At 35.1% G+C, this 17,441-nt stretch overlaps 1 protein-coding gene across 5 annotated transcripts in view; it reads left to right on the top strand.

The window, feature by feature from the left end:
- Bltp1 (bridge-like lipid transfer protein family member 1) overlaps positions 1-17,441 on the top strand; it is a 181,836-nt gene that overhangs the window by 63,976 nt on the left and 100,419 nt on the right. For all 5 annotated transcript variants that reach the window (XM_057757383.1, XM_057757384.1, XM_057757386.1 and 2 more), the window contains exons 25-33: positions 1,440-1,559; positions 2,921-3,201; positions 3,855-4,105; positions 7,784-8,042; positions 9,340-10,177; positions 12,188-12,258; positions 12,809-12,982; positions 15,026-15,146; positions 16,160-16,306. In XM_057757383.1, coding sequence (XP_057613366.1) covers positions 1,440-1,559; positions 2,921-3,201; positions 3,855-4,105; positions 7,784-8,042; positions 9,340-10,177; positions 12,188-12,258; positions 12,809-12,982; positions 15,026-15,146; positions 16,160-16,306 — 2,262 coding nt within the window. The remainder of the gene's footprint in view (positions 1-1,439; positions 1,560-2,920; positions 3,202-3,854; positions 4,106-7,783; positions 8,043-9,339; positions 10,178-12,187; positions 12,259-12,808; positions 12,983-15,025; positions 15,147-16,159; positions 16,307-17,441) is intronic.

Here is a 17,441-nt window from a genome sequence, read left to right as displayed (position 1 = left end):
TCAGAATACTGTGTTGCCTTCCGTTAAGGTTATATTAGCATCTCCACAAGGGTTATAGGGTGTAGATAGGAGCCTCTACAGACTGTTTATGGTGACAGTAAAATGCACACTTTTTTTTAGTGTTATGTCACTACACGCCCTGTGTGAGTTTGAGAGAGCCATGTGCTTCTGGTTTTGGAAATCTACACACTTCAGAAAACTGAGAAATCATGGCGGTTTCAAACTAGGAAAATAACCATAGTTTTGTGGCAGATAAGATCTTAATAACTAAATATTTCTTTTTCTAATAGTGCTTCCCTTTATGTTCTTTTACCGTGTAAATTGTATTTATGAATCACTAAAATTTTATGTTAAAAAAGCAGCAAAAAATGCCCCACAAAAATCAAACAGTAAAGTGTTTGTGTTATTAAAGTTTTTATTAATCAGGTTTATTGAGCCATAATTTATGTGTGTTATATTCACTCTTTAAGTTGTACAATGTCAGTTTTACAAATGTTGTATATATGTGTGTAGTTTTTACCACTTGTGCAGATACAGAACATTTTATACCTTAGAAAATTTGTTTTTTATTTCAGTCAGCTCTTGCCCTTATACAACTACTGATATGCCTCTTTTGTCACTTCATGTTATTTTGTTAGCTCTGTTGTAAATAGTTTATTATTATTGTATGTATGTATATTTGATGCGTGTTCATGGGTGCCTCAGACTTGTGTAGTGGTCAGAGGACAACTTTATGGAGTTGGTTCTCTCTTTCATGTGAGTTCTGGAGGCTTGGATTATCAAGTGCTCTTACCTGTTAAGCCATCTTGAAAGTCTGCCATTCTAATTTTTCCTAGAGGAAATCCATCAATGTAGGGCATTGATTGCCCTGAAAAGCAACTGTTTCTTCTTGTGGCTGAGCTACCAGTATGCCTCACATGCTCTTTGGTTTGTGTGTATTATCTTAAGTATGAAAATATTCATAGTTTGTTTTTTCATGCATTGTAAGAAAATATGGATATGTGATATATGTGCCTGTGCATGTGACTTTTATATGGAAATCTTATACCAGAAATCTTATACTAGTAAAGTGCTGTGCGGCTTTATATTGACCTTGTGATGTGTTTATTTCATCAGTTTACTCTGATACATTTTGAGTCTCAATAGTAAGTATTATATATACAATATAGTATATACTATGTATAATATATACATACATATAATGTAGTCAGAGAAAGAGCGAGTTTGAGAAATTTGCCACTTTTGAAATTTGTACATGGTTGCATAAGGCTGAATTTTTACTTGGTTAATTTGATATCTTACCATTTCAGTTATCCTTATAAAAGAATGAAACTTGAGTAATAAATTAACATGTAACAAGAATTTTACTTAAATAATGAGATTAACCTAACAGTCAAAATAATGAATTAATAGTTGGACTACCTTTTTTAAAATTTTAGTTGAGTTGTATTCCTGGGCCTTGTCCAACATCAGATGATTTAAAATACACCATGACTCGTTTAGCAGTAGATGGAGCTGATATTTATATTGTGGAACATGGTTGTGCTACAAATGTAAAGGTAACCATTTGTTTCTTGGCCAGGGTAATTATTTTTCTTTTTCTTTTTACTAAACCAAGTTTCCATCTCTTGAAACATTAGGACTGTGTCATCTCATAGGCTATTCATACTTTTTTCTTTTATGTTCTCTTGAAGTATTGTTTCTGTTAGTGTGCTTACCACTTTCTGCCTATGAATTACTGTAACATTGATTCAAATAGCAGATTGTATTTATACCCATGGTATGTATTTTTTAGAAAGACAATACTTTGAATCACTTAAAAAGCTGAATGCTGTGGCACACGACTGTGCTCTCAGTACGCCTATGGTAAAGTAGGAGGCAGAGATAGGACTGCCCAGAAAGTCTGCCCTTCTAACTGCCAGCTTGCAGGCCAGTTAGAATTGCAGAGTAGTAGCAGAAATAAGAGAGATCTTGCCTTAGCATGGTAGGAGGAGAGAACTAACTTCCATGAAGTTGTCTTCAGACTTCCATGTGTATTCCACAACACATGGTGGTAGTGTGTCCTCCCTCCTTCCTTCACTCTCACCCTCTCCCTTTCTCACTCAGTAAATAGTTATAAAACGCTTTTGTTTTAAATACCTGTTGTTTTTAGCCTTTTACATTTCCTCTGTGGCTTCTAAAAACATTTTCTTATCGCCTCTGCTTTATGAATTGCTTTTACTTTTTAAAATAAAATCCTGCTATGTTCCTGGGGTTTCATTATTATTTAATACTCTCAATACTTAGTCTTCTCTTATTCCTTTGTAGTTATGCTCCTCTCTGTGCATCTGCTCTTTAGAAATCATGTACCTATTTAGATGTGTATAGGGAGGTCAGAGGAAAACTCTTAGGAATAGTTCTCTCCTTTGACCATATGGGTTCTGGGACCCAACTCCAGGCCTGCCAGCCTGTGTTCCTTCCTCACTTGGCCATTTTTGCCAGTCCTGCTTTAAACATATTTTTTTCTTACATTTTAAAAATCTGTTTAGTGAGCATTCTGGGGTGTATATACCTGCTCAATGCCTAGGTGCTTGTGTTGAAAATCGGAGGACAGTTTGTAGGATTTAGTTCTTTCTATCTATCATTTGGTTGTGGGGTTTCAGCTCAGGTGGTCATAATTGGTGGTAAACTCCCTTACCCACTAAGCCACCTCACCAACCCTTCCTGCTAATTTTTTATTGCATGTCTGCTTTTCATATATTATTGAATTGTACCCTTATTTCCTTCCTTTCTTTTCCTTTGCTAATTTCCCCCTTATTCTTTCAGTTTCTTCCACCTGCCTTTTACTTTTTTTAAAGTAGTCACCAGTTCTGTAGTTTCTGCTAAGATACTTAAAAATACTGAAATTACAGCTTTGTTTCATTTTCTAATTCGACTTTAGATGGGTGCAATTCGGGTTGCAAATTGTAACCTCCACAACCAGTCAGTTGGGGAAGGAATAAGTGCTGCAATTCAGGACTTTCAAGTGAGACAGTATATTGAACAATTAAATAACTGCAGAATTGGACTTCAGCCAGCAGTGCTACGGAGAGCCTACTGGCTGGAAGCTGGGTCAGCCAACTTAGGTCTTATAACAGTTGATATTGCACTAGCTGCTGATCACCATTCTAAACATGAGGCACAAAGACATTTCTTGGAAACTCACGATGCCAGAACTAAAAGGTGGGTGAAAGTCTTTTTAAAGAGTGGTGGTATTAGCTTCCATTGAAAATTACTTGATAATTTTAAAGAAAATTGTACAGTTTGAGTGGATTAAAAATATTTTAAATAAACACTGTGATTTTGCTCCTATACCTTGGTTAATGCACAAACACCTGATATATCATTTGAGGTTCTGTAGTAATGGTGTGGTTTTGGGATTCTATACTGTGTATTTTAACATGGGTACACTTTAAATTATGGTTTCCAGATAATATTTTATGAGACACTCTTCTTTTTTTTTCATTCTTTTTTTGTTTATCATCTCTAGAAACCATCACACCATTATGTACTGCAGAAAAATCTTTTGGCAGTTCTTCAAAATTTCAGGGATGAGTAAGAACACTTACACGTGGTTTCATTACCTTTTAAGGAATGATTATACCTTTTAAAACAATTGCCGGAGCCTCTTATTATTCTTATTTTCATTTTTCTTGCTTGTTTTGTTTTGAAAGGTAGATTGATTAAAAAGATATACTGCACTACTAAGTGATTACTTGTATTTACTTTGACTTTCATATGTAACAACAATTGAGTTAATATGCCATTTTTTATTGTATCTTTTTTATTTGTTAATGAGGTTTCTTCTATGTTGTTTTATTTTGGGTTCTGTTTAGGTTGTGGTTTTTGTGGCCAGATGACACCTTAAAGAATAAGAAGTGCAGAAACAAGTGTGGCTGTCTTGGTGGTTGCAGATTCTTTGGTGGCACAGTAACTGGCCTAGATTTCTTCAAACTTGAAGAGCTGACACCTTCCAGTAGCTCTGCATTTTCAAACATAACTGCGGAATCTGATATGTATTATGGCCAGTCTTTGCTGCAGCCTGGAGAGTGGATCATTACTAAAGAAATCCCTAAAACTGTAGATGGTAATATAAATGTGTTGTATGTCTGGAACTGACCTTTTCTGTCACTGTGCCATTCTGAGAGAGTGCTGCTACTCTATTCAATATAATTGATTCTTTTGAGTACTGTTACAGATAGGGGTTAAAATAATCTCTATTCATTTTGCAAGTAACTCAAAGCCAGAAGAATGTAGTATTTCTTTTATTGAGGGTGTTGACGTAAGGTCAAAGTAGGTGTACTATTCAGACTTCTACAGTTGAAAATGATAACGGGCAGCTCTCCCTGTGAAGCTTAGCTTAAGCTTGTCCTCGTATATACCATCTCCCCGTACCTCACTTTAGTTTACTTTTACAGAATTAACGTATCATCTGTAGCATTTCATTAATGCCCCATTTTACCAACTAAATTTTCAAGATATTTTTCTTACCAATAAAATTGAACATGTCAAGAGAGACTTCTTCTCTGAGTGTATTTGGGATGGTGTTGTAGATATATTGGCTTGACTTGAGTAGTGCATCTGTGCCTTGTTGAGCATGTTGGATTTAGATTTCACTGTTGTCTTTCTCGAGACCTCAAAAATGAGTTTTTCTTTGGGCTTCCTAGTTCTATATTTATACAGTTAGGTTTAATGTTTACCGCTTAAAGTTGCCACATTACATAGAATTGAAATATATAAAAAAGTCTTGATATTTTACCAATATTTAGTGTCTTCCCCTTAGGCTACTCAAAAAAGGCTTAGTTCCCTTTTTTGGTATATTTTAAAAATAAAAATAGTTTTTATCAAATTGATTGTCTATACATAGAAGCTTTTGAAGGAGACAGCTATACTGCCATGCTAAATCCTTGTTTAATGGTAATGCAATGTATACTTATTATTCAGGAACATTTTACTTCAGGAATGTCACTATCACATAAAACTTATAAGTAATTAAAATTTCTTGGGATTTTAAAAATAAAATGGATATTAGCACATAGCTGTCTTCTTGTAACCTTCTAGTTGAATAATGTTTATTTCAAAGTGTTAACCCTGATATTCCCATTTCTTCTTCAAGCTATCATGTGAGGTATTATACCTGTTAGCCATTTAGTATTTTTGAAACATGCTCTTGCTATGTAGTTAGCCTCATTATCCCAATTCTCTTGCCTCCAGGGTTACCAGCTTTTTTGTGCCACTGTACCTGGTTTATCCCTGCTTTATAGGGTGGAAAATGAAGAATTATTTTGAGACTAAGTTGTACTAAGTCATATAACTAATTGTATGGCTGTGTAGACGTTGGAATCCAGGTCACTAAAGATGCTTTAATGGTCTTTCTACTATCCTAAAGTTGGTACTAACAGTGAGAACTGCTTAATTTTCTGACCTGCAGATTAAAACCTAACCATCACAAACTCAAGGAAGAATATCTATGGAAAATTTATACTTGGTGCAGAAGGGAAGATAGCCAATTCTAATGCAAACAGATCAAGGGCAAAGTTAATTATAATTTTTACAGCATTTAATCTCCTTTGAAATTCTTGAGATTTAGGTTATAGATACTAAATTACTCAGGATTCATCTGTAAAGGAGATCGGAATTAGTGCCTACAGTATGTGGTTTCTGACTGTTGAGTCTTCCTGGAGCCAAGTGTAGATGTGTATTGTCAGGATGGAATAAACAAGTTTATACTGTAGAATTAAGAATTCACTTAGTGCCTGTCATGTGGAAGTGAGTCATATTTGTTTTTCTTTCGAATTTTAGTGTTTTATTTTGCTTTGTTAAATCCATAAATCTTTTTTTAAACCTTTAGTCTTTTCTCATACATTACAGTCCAACCACAGTTTCCCCTCTGTCCACTCATCCCAGTCCCTCACCATACCTCCCTGTCCCAGATCAACTCCTCTTCTGTTTCCATTAAAAAAAGAAAGGAAGCTGTGCACTGGTGATGCATGCCTTTAATCCCAGCACTGGGGGGAGGGTGTGGAGAGGGCAAAGGCAGGGGGGACCTCTCTGAAATCGAGCCTGGCCTGATCTACCAAAGCTACAGAGAAACTTTTTCTGGAAAAACAAAAACAACAACAACAAAAGAAAAAAAAAAAAGGAAAAAAAGAAAAGGAAGAAAGGAAAAGAAAAGAAAGAGCAGCCCTACCAGGAATATCCCCTGAATATGTCCTAACAAGATACAAAAGACTGGTTATAAACCCTTCTATCATAGCTCGATGAGGCTGTAGGAGGAAAAGGGTCCCAAGCACAGGCAATAGAGTCAGAGGCACCCCAGACTACCACTGTTAGGAGTCCCATGAGAACAAGCTACACAACCATAACATATGCAAAGGACCTAGCTTAGACCCATATAAGGTCCATATTTGTGCTTTAGTATCTGTAAGCCCCAGTGAACCCTGTTTAGTTGATTCAGTGGCTTGTGATCTCATAGTAAACACAAAATTTATTCTATTTCCCTTTCCCAGGGAGATTCATATGTTCCCTCTTGGCCCTCCTCATTACTTAGCCTTTCTGAGTTGTAGCATGATTTTTCATTACTTAACAGCTAATGTCCACTTATAAGAGAGTACGTACCATGTTTGTCTTTCTGTGTCTGGGTTACCTTACTCAGGATGATCTTTTCTAGTTCCATCCATTTGCCTACAAATTTCATGATGCCATTGTTTTTAACAGCTAAGCAATACTTTATTGTATAAATGTACCATCATTTTCTTTATCCATTCTTTAGTTGAGAGACATTTAGTTTGTTTCCAGGTTCTGGTTATCATGAATAAAGCTATTCTGAACGTGGTTGAACAAGTGTCTTTGTGGTAGGATGGAGTGTCTTTGGGTATACGCCCAGGAGTAGTATAGTTGGGTCTTGAGGTAGATTTTCTGAGGAATTTTCTGAGGAACTGTCATTGATTATCATAGTATCTGTACTAGTTTGCATTATCTTTGCCCTCCTTGAGTTTCACTTGGAACTGCATTGTCTTTAGAGAGTGTATTTTCTGTTTACCAGCAGAGGTAATTTTTCTTGAGTAGTTCAGGGAGGACTGGTGGAGAGGGGAAATTGAGCGAATTTTCTGCTATGGGTCCTCTGGGCAGCTAAAGAGCTATCCTTTTATCTCTTAGTGCCTGCTCCCTCATTTTTGTAGCATATTAAAGGCTCTTAGAAACTTTGACATAAGAGCTGATGTCCTCTAGCTGTGAATTCGTTATTTATGCATCCATTTATTGCTTTGTGTTTAAGGTTTTTCTAGACACTGGAAATACATTAGTGAATAGAAGATGACACAGTCTCTGCTCCTATTCAACTTTCATAGCAAATATGGAAAATGTTTAAAACAAGTGAACTTAACTGAAATACATGATGCTCTTATATTAAAGTTTCTGTAAATATGAATTGTGTGCATAAGGTGTACGCACATGCATGCTGGGGATCAAACTGCTGGTTTCCATATCCTTAGCGCGTTCTCTACTACTGATCTACTCTTAGCCTTCAAAGTCTTTACATGAAAGATTAAAGAAGAAAAAACTAAAATTTACGTATTATAGACTGTGGATCCAGAATTTTGTAGACAACCTTTTGTAATGTGTAACATGTTACTATGTGAAGTTAGACACTTGTGCTTTTAAAAAAGAACAATATTTAAAAATGTAGTTATAATAAATTGCTATATTTTTCATATATTCCTTCAAAAATGTTTGCAGTCATTTAGTCCACATTTTATTTGTTTAGGTAATGTGAATGGCACGAAGAGGAAGGAATGGGAAAACAAATCAGTGGGAATAGAAGTCGAGAGGAAAGCTCAGCACCTTAGTCTTCAGGTGCCCTTACGGTCCCACAGTTCATCCTCTTCCTCAGAGGAGAATAGCAGCTCCAGTGCTGTGCAGCCCTTACTGGCTGGCGAGAAGGAAAGCCCCTCTTCTGTTGCTGATGACCACTTGGTTCAGAAAGATTTCTTACATGGTACCAAAAGAGATGATGGCCAAGCAAGGTTAGTATTCAGATAGACCTAGAAATTTGATGATGACTGGATTATAATTACTTAAAAATACTAGCACAAGAAACTTCTTTCCTCGCCGTGCACTCATTTTATATTTTATTTCTTGAACATATATTTATGTCAGTTTGTCTTTCCAAATAAAATTAATATTTTCTTTGCAGCTATTAGAAAATGCAACAATGTATTTATAATGAAAATATTTTTTATGCTACCACTCAGTGAATTTTTGTTACTATTCATATACTGTCCTTCATATTTGTTGAAGATTTTTTGATCTTCTTATCACATTAACAGTTGAACACTCCTTCTTTTGAATTATCCTTGCTTGACATCTTTCAAATGTAAAAACTGTAGTAAAAATCTTTGCCCTCCAGCCTAGGTATTTTAATATTTCTGTTTGGATGCTTCATAGAGACCTTCAGTTCAGAGTCATTAAGATGATTGTTTTAGTACAGCTTTTTAGAGCAGTGGTTCTCAATCTTCTTGATGCTGTGACCCTTTAATATAGTTCCTCATGCTGTGGTGACCCTCAACCATAAAATTATTTTTATTTCTACTTAACTATAATTTTGCTACTGTTACGAATCATAATGTAAATATTTTGGAGATAGAGGCTTTCCAAAGGTTTGCGATCCACAGGTTGAGAACCACTACTCTAGAGGAATACAGCTGATAGAGTTGGGTAGGGGTGTGTGTGTGTGTGTGTGTGTGTGTGTGTGTGTGTGTGTGTGTGTGTGTAAATATATGTATGTATGTGTATATGTTTGCCTATGTGAGTCTGTTTGTACCCATCTGTGTAGTAGCCTCTGGAGTTTAGAAAAGTATACAAAGTCCTCTGAAACTTGAGTCACCAGCAGTTGTTAGCTCTCAGGGGGGGTGCCAGGTCTTCTGCAAGAGCAGAAAGCACTCTTAAACCCTGATCCATCTCTCTAGTCCTCAGTCTTTCCCTTGACTTTAACAACACTGTTAAGTGTATATTGCTGGATAAGCTTTTAGAAGATGTGGAAAGAAAAAAAAAAACCCTGTAAATGTGCTATTGTTCCTTGTCTTCTTTAAATTTTTAAGATGCTTTGTTTTTGTTTTATAGTTCTATTTTTTTTCTTTTTAGCTTTATGGGGAATATGAACTCACGTAATGTTTTGCTGTTTTAAATCAATATTATAATGTATAATTCTAGATTTTATTTTATTTGTAACTTTGTACTAAATTACTAAATTGATTTTATAAGTACTTTATGTTTAAATTGTTTGTGGGCTGAAAATCAAAACAGTTTTCCTCTCTGTTTTAGTATTCCTACAGAAATTTCAGGAACCAGTCCTGTATCTCCTAACACCCAAGACAAGTCAGTAGGACAGTCTCCTCTTAGATCTCCTTTGAAGCGGCAAGCCTCTGTGTGTTCCACCCGACTTGGTAGTACTAAGAGCCTCACTGCTGCTTTTTATGGAGACAAACAGCCTGTTACAGTTGGAGTCCAGTTTAGTAGTGATGTCTCTCGAAGTGATGAGAATGTGCTAGACTCACCAAAACAGAGGAGAAGTTTTGGTTCATTCCCATACACACCATCAGCTGACTCTAATTCATTTCATCAGTATCGGTCAATGGATTCCAGTATGTCAATGGCTGATAGTGAAGCCTACTTCTCTGCAGCTGAAGAGTTTGAGCCCATTAGCAGTGATGAAGGTCCTGGAACTTATCCTGGTAGAAAAAAGAAGAAAAAGCAAATGCAACAGATTGACTACAGTAGGGGTTCTATATATCACAGTGTAGAAGGACCACTTACTGTCCATGGAGAAAGCATTACAGATCCCCGAACTCTTCCATTCAAAACTCACCCTTCCCAGGCTTCCTTTGTTTCTGCATTAGGTGGTGAAGATGAAGTCATAGAACATCTGTACATTGTGGAAGGTGAGAAAACAGGAGAGACTGAGCAGATCACGTCTCAACAGCCTGTGATGAGTTGCTATCAGACTTACCTTACTCAGTTTCAGGTAATTAACTGGTCTGTTAAACATCCTACCAACAAAAGAACCTCCAAGTCCTCATTGCATCGCCCCCTTGACCTAGATACTCCAACCAGTGAAGAAAGCTCATCATCATTTGAACAACTTTCTGTTCCGACATTTAAGGTACAAATCAAATCATTATTTCCTATTAACATACTTATATAGTAAAGTTTTCAGAACTACTGAGTCATTTTAGCTTATCTTTCTAAAATACAGACTTTCTGTTGTAAATGACTCTGTTTAACAGTTAGGTTACAGGGTTTTTTATGAGTATTATAAATTTAAACGAATTGAATTAAAGATGGCTTAAGTTAATGTAGTAAATTAACATGTGGGCTAGTCTACATTTCCAGTACTCCTAAGATTAGGATCAAATCTCCTCTGTGAGTTCATATTTCCTGTGTTTTAAAAATAAGAATTTGAGCTGGGTGATGGTGACACACACCTTTGATTTTAGCACTCAGGATATAGAGGCAGGCAGATCTCTTTGAGTTGGAGGCCAGCCTGGTCTACAAGAGCTAGTTCCAGGATAGGCTCCAGAGCTACAAAGATACCCTGTCTCAAAAAACCAAAAAAACAAAAGATTTTGGAGACTAGAGAGCTGGCTTAGTGGTTAAGAGTGCATAATATTCTTCTAGAGGACTAGATTTCTATTTTCAGCACCCATGGTTGACTCACAACCACCTGTAACTCAAGCTTTTGGGGATTCAGGTCTCTTTTGGCCTTCACAGTCACCTTACTCATGCATACATACACACAGTCATAGATATACACATAATTAAAAAGATATTTAAAAAATAAGATTTTGGAATTATTTGAATAATGATTTGGAATAATTTTCTATTGGTCCATAGCTTTTTCTAGTATTTCCAGTTCAACTCAGTTAATGATTGAACTATTATAATTTAGTGTAAATGTGGTTTCTTTAATGATTTTAGAAAAGTCAGAAACATTTCAAAATATATTTAGTCATAATAGTCAGTATGAAAATTCTTATCTTTAAACAATGTACTATAAGACAAAGTTTTATGATATTAAAGGTATATAAAGTCTGTGGACCTAATGAACAGTGTTTGCTAATTTGTGTGTATGTGTGTATTACATTTTTCTCCATCTTATTTTTGAGGGTAGGCGTCTCACTGAACTTGGAGATTGCCTTTTTGGATAAACTAGTTGGCCATTGAACTCCCAGGACCTGCCTGTCTTCCACTACACTCATCATTAGGGCTATGTAGGCACAAGCTTCCATGCCCATCTTAATTATGTGGGTGCTAGGGACACAAACTCAGATCATGCAACAAGTATTTTTCCATTGAACCATTTTCCCCAGCCCAGGGCATAGTATTTTAACTGAAAATTGAAGAAGGAGGAATCATTGAGGGTGAGAATCAGACTTAGGGCCTCTGGATTACAGGCAAAGACATTGGTCATCTAGACTTTCATGTGTGTGGTTGATGTTTCATTGTGTCTTGTAGTTATACTAGGAGAAAACTGAAATCAGCTTCAGAAAGAACTAACTGAGTTTAAAAAAGAACTCACGGAGGAAAGACATTTGAAATTCCTGTTTCAGTCATCTATCATTCTCACAACTCTGTCATTTACTTGAATAAAGTACAAAGTTACCTGCTGTTGTACCCTATAAAGATTTGTCACTCCTATTGGTTTAATAAAACCAATTGATTGGCCAGTAGCCAGGCAGGAAGTACAGGTGGGGCCACCACACTAGGAGACTTCTGGAAGAGGAAAAGCTCAGTTTGCAGATGCCACCCAGATGCAGAGGAAGCAAGATGGAAATGCTGCACTGAGAAATGGTACCAAGCCACGTGGCTAAACATAAATAAGAATTATGAGTTAATTTAAGTTGTAAGAGCTAGTTAATAATAAGCCTAAGCTAATAGGACAGTTTCTAATTAATATAAACGTCTTTGTATTTTGTTGGAACAGAACGGCTGTGGTAACAGGCAGGACAGAAACTTCCGTCTACAGTTACCCATTAAATATTTTCTGTAAATATTTATATTGAATATGTTAAGATTACAATAGCAGGTTACTTTGAATATTCATAAATATTGCTTATCATAAGAAGAAATAATTAAAATTTTAGACTATAAACAACATTTTATTCTATTCTAGGTCATCAAACAGGGACTCACTGCTAATTCCTTGCTAGACAGAGGGATGCAACTTTCAGGATCAACCTCAAAGTAAGTTTTTTTTGTCTTATTTTAATTTGTAGACACAGCATCTTACTATGTTATCCAGCATGACCTTGAATTCTGGGGCTAAAGGAATCTTCCTGCCTTAGTCTTCAAGCAGCTAGGAGTAGAAGTGCCTTAAAATTGCATTTTTAAAGCTCAGAGTCATAGTCCTTCTTGATTGTGAGATTAGTAGAGTTTATTTTGAGTAATAGCCATTTTGTACTTGATTTTAAGCCTACTTTAAGAATAAATTACCCCAATATTTTTTTTTTGTGTAGGAGTAGATAAATATGTTTGCATATTTTAGGACAGGACTATCAAGTAAATACATATATAAAAATATTTTTTGTCATGTGATATAATTGGCATCTTTGGCCATTTTGCATTTTAGTACCTCATTTGGCCTGCTTTTGAAAAGTATTTAGATGTGAAATATTAGTCTGTGAGATTTTTTTCATTGAAATAAATGTATTTTAAATGTTTATGTACTTTAAAGAAGTTCCAACTTGTTGTTTATATTCTTTTAAATATTTGCTTTTCTGGTTAAACTGTATAGCACACCATATACTCCATTAGACAAGAAAATTGTTGATAATACAGATGATGAAACATTAACAGAAGAGTGGACCCTGGACCAGCCTGTTGCTCAGACCAAGACAACAGCCATTGTTGAAGTAAAAGGAACTGTTGATGTTGTTCTGACTCCACTGGTGGCTGAAGCCTTAGACAGGTATTTGTCTAAAAATAGAACTACTGCTTTATAAAGTGACATATTTTACACAATATGTGAAAATGTGGTAGTGTTCATTTAAGAGTTTATTAACTAGTTGTATTGAGTAAAAATACAAGGTAAATATATTGGCATTGTTATAATAGCTACAATATATTTTGTCTTTTAAATTTGGACTAACAAACATAAAACGATCAAATGCTTATGACGTAATTATTTCATATTCTTCCTAGTTAATTGAAGAGCTAAGAGGAAAATAATAATTATTGTGTGCTGCGAGGTGTGTGTAGTCTATTTAAGAAGATAAAATTGACACAAGTAAAAACCAAAGTGAAACAAAATAGAATGCAAATTGTGTAGAAAATAAAGAAGTTCAGAAGAGACTCAGGACCAGTTCTCATGAAAATACTCCTTTTACGGGAGTACATAGTTTTCTCTGATAAATTGTCAAGATTCTTGTAAAGTATCATACTAATGAAGAATATAGGAAATTGTCTAGGAGATTCTAAAAGACTTACTGGTTTAAAAATAACTCAAAGACATGGTGGCACATGTCTTTGTGCACAGCACTTGGAAGGCTGAAGGAGAATCATGAGCTCGATGCCAATATGGGTAACTACAAACCAAGATCCTGTCTCAGCAAACAAAAATACTGACTCAGAATGTATTAACAACCTAAGTAGAATATCAGTAATATTAAACTACCCCTCCCCACACACAAAATGGACAGTGGAGAGACTTTAGGACATTAAAATGTACAAGAATTCTTCACTTGTGGGGGTTGTGTGGAGGTGGGGGTGAAATCATAGCAGCAAAATAAATAAATAAAATAGATAAATGGTATTATAACAGATGAAAAGTTTTAGCAGACACGGGACAGTTCACAGAATTGGAGAAGATATTTATAAATCAAACATCTGACAAAGGGTGGATATTTAGAATATATTAGGACTACCAAAAATCTATTAGCAATATTTTAAAAAATTAAATAAAAAATTAAATATAGATAGTAGACCTAAGTAGACATTTCTCAGCATTGATGTATAAATGCCAACAGATATATGAAAAAATTACTAATACCTGAGGAAATGCCAGTTAAAACTATAGTGAGATATTGCCTCACCCCAGCAAGAATGACCATTACAAAAAGGAAAAGGGACTGTTGTACATTGTTTATGGAAATGTAGGTTAATACAGCTCTATATTGAGGTTCCTCACAAGCAAAAGACAACACTGCTATGATTCAGCAACCTGATTAGTGGATGTATATGAAAGAAAACGAAAGTAGTGTGTTGAAGAAACATCTTCCTTCCATGTGCACCAACACTCTTTACAGTAACTAAGAATGGAGATGACCCGTATCCACTAACTGACAGCATTTGTTACATTTGCACTGTGGAATGGTGTTTAGTCATAAGACAATTGAATTCTGTAATTTGTGACAATGTGAATGGAACTGAATGTCAGTAAGTTAAATCAAATAAGCCAGGCAGAGACAAATTTTACATGAATTACTTCATATGAATCTGAAACAGTTTAGTCTCTGAATTTTAATGGTAGAATAGTGATTACGAGAGTCCAGTTGGAGAGAGAAGGGGCAGAGGAATGTTGATTGACTGGTACTGAGTTACAGTTAGAAGCTCTGATGTGCACAGAAGAAGAGATTTTTAAAGTTTTCTCCTTTAATAAATAATACTCATAGTGTCTACACAGTAACTTGTTAGTATGTACAATCCTAATGTTTTTATATATCAGGCAAGAATAAATTAAAAAAACAAGTTTCAGATATTAGTGTAAGGTGGAAATCTGTAGAAAATGTTGAACGTTGTGGTGGGGGCAATCCTGCCCAATCTCAGGGTTTGGGGGTGATGGTAGGTCTAAAAATTTCACTAACATTTTCCCTGTAAAATTTCTGAAGATATAATTGAGGATTTTGCATTTCTGTATTGAAGAACTGTAAATATTCAAATGGTGGTAAGTTTCACTGCCTGGTATAATAGTAAATGAAATTTTAATTTTTCATTGTTCTTTTTCTTTCATCAGATATATTGAAGCTATGGTTCATTGTGCTAGTACCCGGCACCCAGCTGCAATTGTAGATGATCTTCACACCAAAGTCCTTAGAGAAGCTGTCCAAAATAGTAAGACTACCTTCTCAGAAAATGTAAGAAGTTTTTGATTCAATGGGCATAACAAGTTGAATATTCGCCATGTGTCAGAATATGCCAACTTGAAAAACTTGAATGTTTCAGATTTTATCAATAAGTTCAATTGAAATGTACCACAAATAACTACTGTGGGTTGAGTAGTACTACTTAAAAATCATAGCTTTATTTTTTTCTTTTATTTTGAAAGTAGCTTAGTTCTAAATATTTTTAAGCAAGCCTTGTCCTTAAGTGGTGAAAACATTTTTAAGATTTATTTTGTTTTAAATTTGTGATACTCAGAGCAGTATATGTCCATAAATGCTGAACATTTCTCCATCCCTCTGGTAAACATTCTTTAGCATTAATATTTCAGTGTTTTAAGAACAAAAAAGTACACATATTTTTAAGTTCCTTTTATTTTTATGTTGTTTCTTGTTCACCTCAGTGACGTGGGTAACACTCTCTCCCGTGACTCTGTGCTGTTATTCTGGCTGTGACACCAGTTGCTTAGCAGTCACAGTGTGGTGCTCTTTTGACGATTCTATGACGTGAAAGTGAGCCTGAGTATTTCTGGCGAACTCATTATTACTCATGCTATGTTGGCCTTCATGTGCTACATTCAGTTAGTTAGGGTAGAGCAGTAAAAGCAGTATTTAAAAAGTAAATTTGAATTATTCCCTGTCAATAAGGAGCCAGTTGACAGAAATAAAGTCAACCTTCAAGATTGTAGAGTTCAGTTTGCCTAAAATTAATAATAATAATAATAATAATAATAGTAATAACATTATAAATATATACTATTGCCATCTTTGTTTCTCCATAGGTGGATTTAATTTTATTGTATAGTATTTTTTCAGACTGACAAGCTGGTCTATTTGCCAGCTTTTGCTTGAATTTCAAGATTGTGTTTTAGGATAGTTGATGTCGTGTAGACTGGGGAAGTGTAACAATATAGTGAATACACATGGTGGTGTGGATGCTATATAACCTACGAAATGTCTGGAGAATAATTTCTACTCAATCCTTTCAGTTGTCCCCTAAGCAAGATGTTCGAGGAACAAAAACTGAGCAACCTGTGATAGGAACAACTAACCAGGGACAAATTCAGACAAATGTTACAACAAAGCAAGATAATGTGACAATTAAAGGTCTGCAGGCTAATGTGAGCATACCAAAGGTAATATTTAGCTTTTCAGAAACATTTTCCTGATATAGGAGAGCATATTTAATATGTTTTATCTTTTACTTTCAAAGGGAATATTAGTCAAATACTTTGCAGTATCAAATAATATATTCCTTTTCCTTGATCTAATGTAAATTTACTATATTATAAGTAGCTTACTATAGCAGACTCTTAGTAAATATTTCATAAAATTTTTCATATCCATCCAATAAAAATTAAATTGTGGATTTTTTTTTTTGTTTGAGAATTTCATGCATGCATGCATACACTGTGTTTTAATCAAGTCTTCCTCAATTCCTTCTCCTTGAACTCCTCTCCATCCTGCACTACTACCTTTCCTTCCAGATTTCATGTGTGTGCCCTTTTTTAAACCCACTGAGCCAACAGTTAGTTCTGTCAGTATGTTCACACTATCAGGGGCTATATTCTTGAAAGCTGACACTCCCATGGCAGCTGTCAGTTAACTAGAACCTGTCAGATTAGGGCTAGGATTTTGTTGAGCCCCTATTTACGCTGGGATTTTGGCTAGTTTGATTTCTTTGTTGTTGTTGTTTTAGTGTTATTTTTTATTGGAAAAAATCTTTTTTATTTGTATATTTCGATCATATTTTTTTGCTTCCCTAATTTATCCCAGATTGCTCCCCACCACCCTATCTACTCAATTCATGTTCTTTTTCCTTTCTCTTTTTAAGATATATATATATATATATATATATATATATATATATATATAAAACATTTAGAAACAAAATGGATATCAAAATAAACAAGCAAAATACAAAAAGTCAAAAAATGCCTAACCAAAGCAAAATGAGACAGAAAGTCCATAAACACAACATTAAGCTCATTTTTTGTTTGGTCACCTACTGGGCATGGAGCCTGACTTAATATATGGTTAATATACCCAGTGAAACTTCATTTGAGAAAACAGGTTTTTCCTTTGCCAATGGATGCCAGTTGTAGACAGCTTTTGGTTATGGGTAGGGGCTCATGTCCCCTTCCCCCTCTTAGTGTTAGTCACATCTGGCTCTTATTTGTACGAGTGGTCTTAGGCTTGCTGCCACTGTGAGTTCATATATCCATCAGTCCTGCTGTGTCTGGAAGACCATGTTTCCTTGGAATCAGTCAT

The sequence above is a fragment of the Chionomys nivalis genome, chromosome 24, assembly GCF_950005125.1.
Source record: "Chionomys nivalis chromosome 24, mChiNiv1.1, whole genome shotgun sequence".
Classification (NCBI taxonomy): domain Eukaryota; kingdom Metazoa; phylum Chordata; class Mammalia; order Rodentia; family Cricetidae; genus Chionomys; species Chionomys nivalis.
This window is presented reverse-complemented; position numbering and strand designations above follow the sequence as displayed.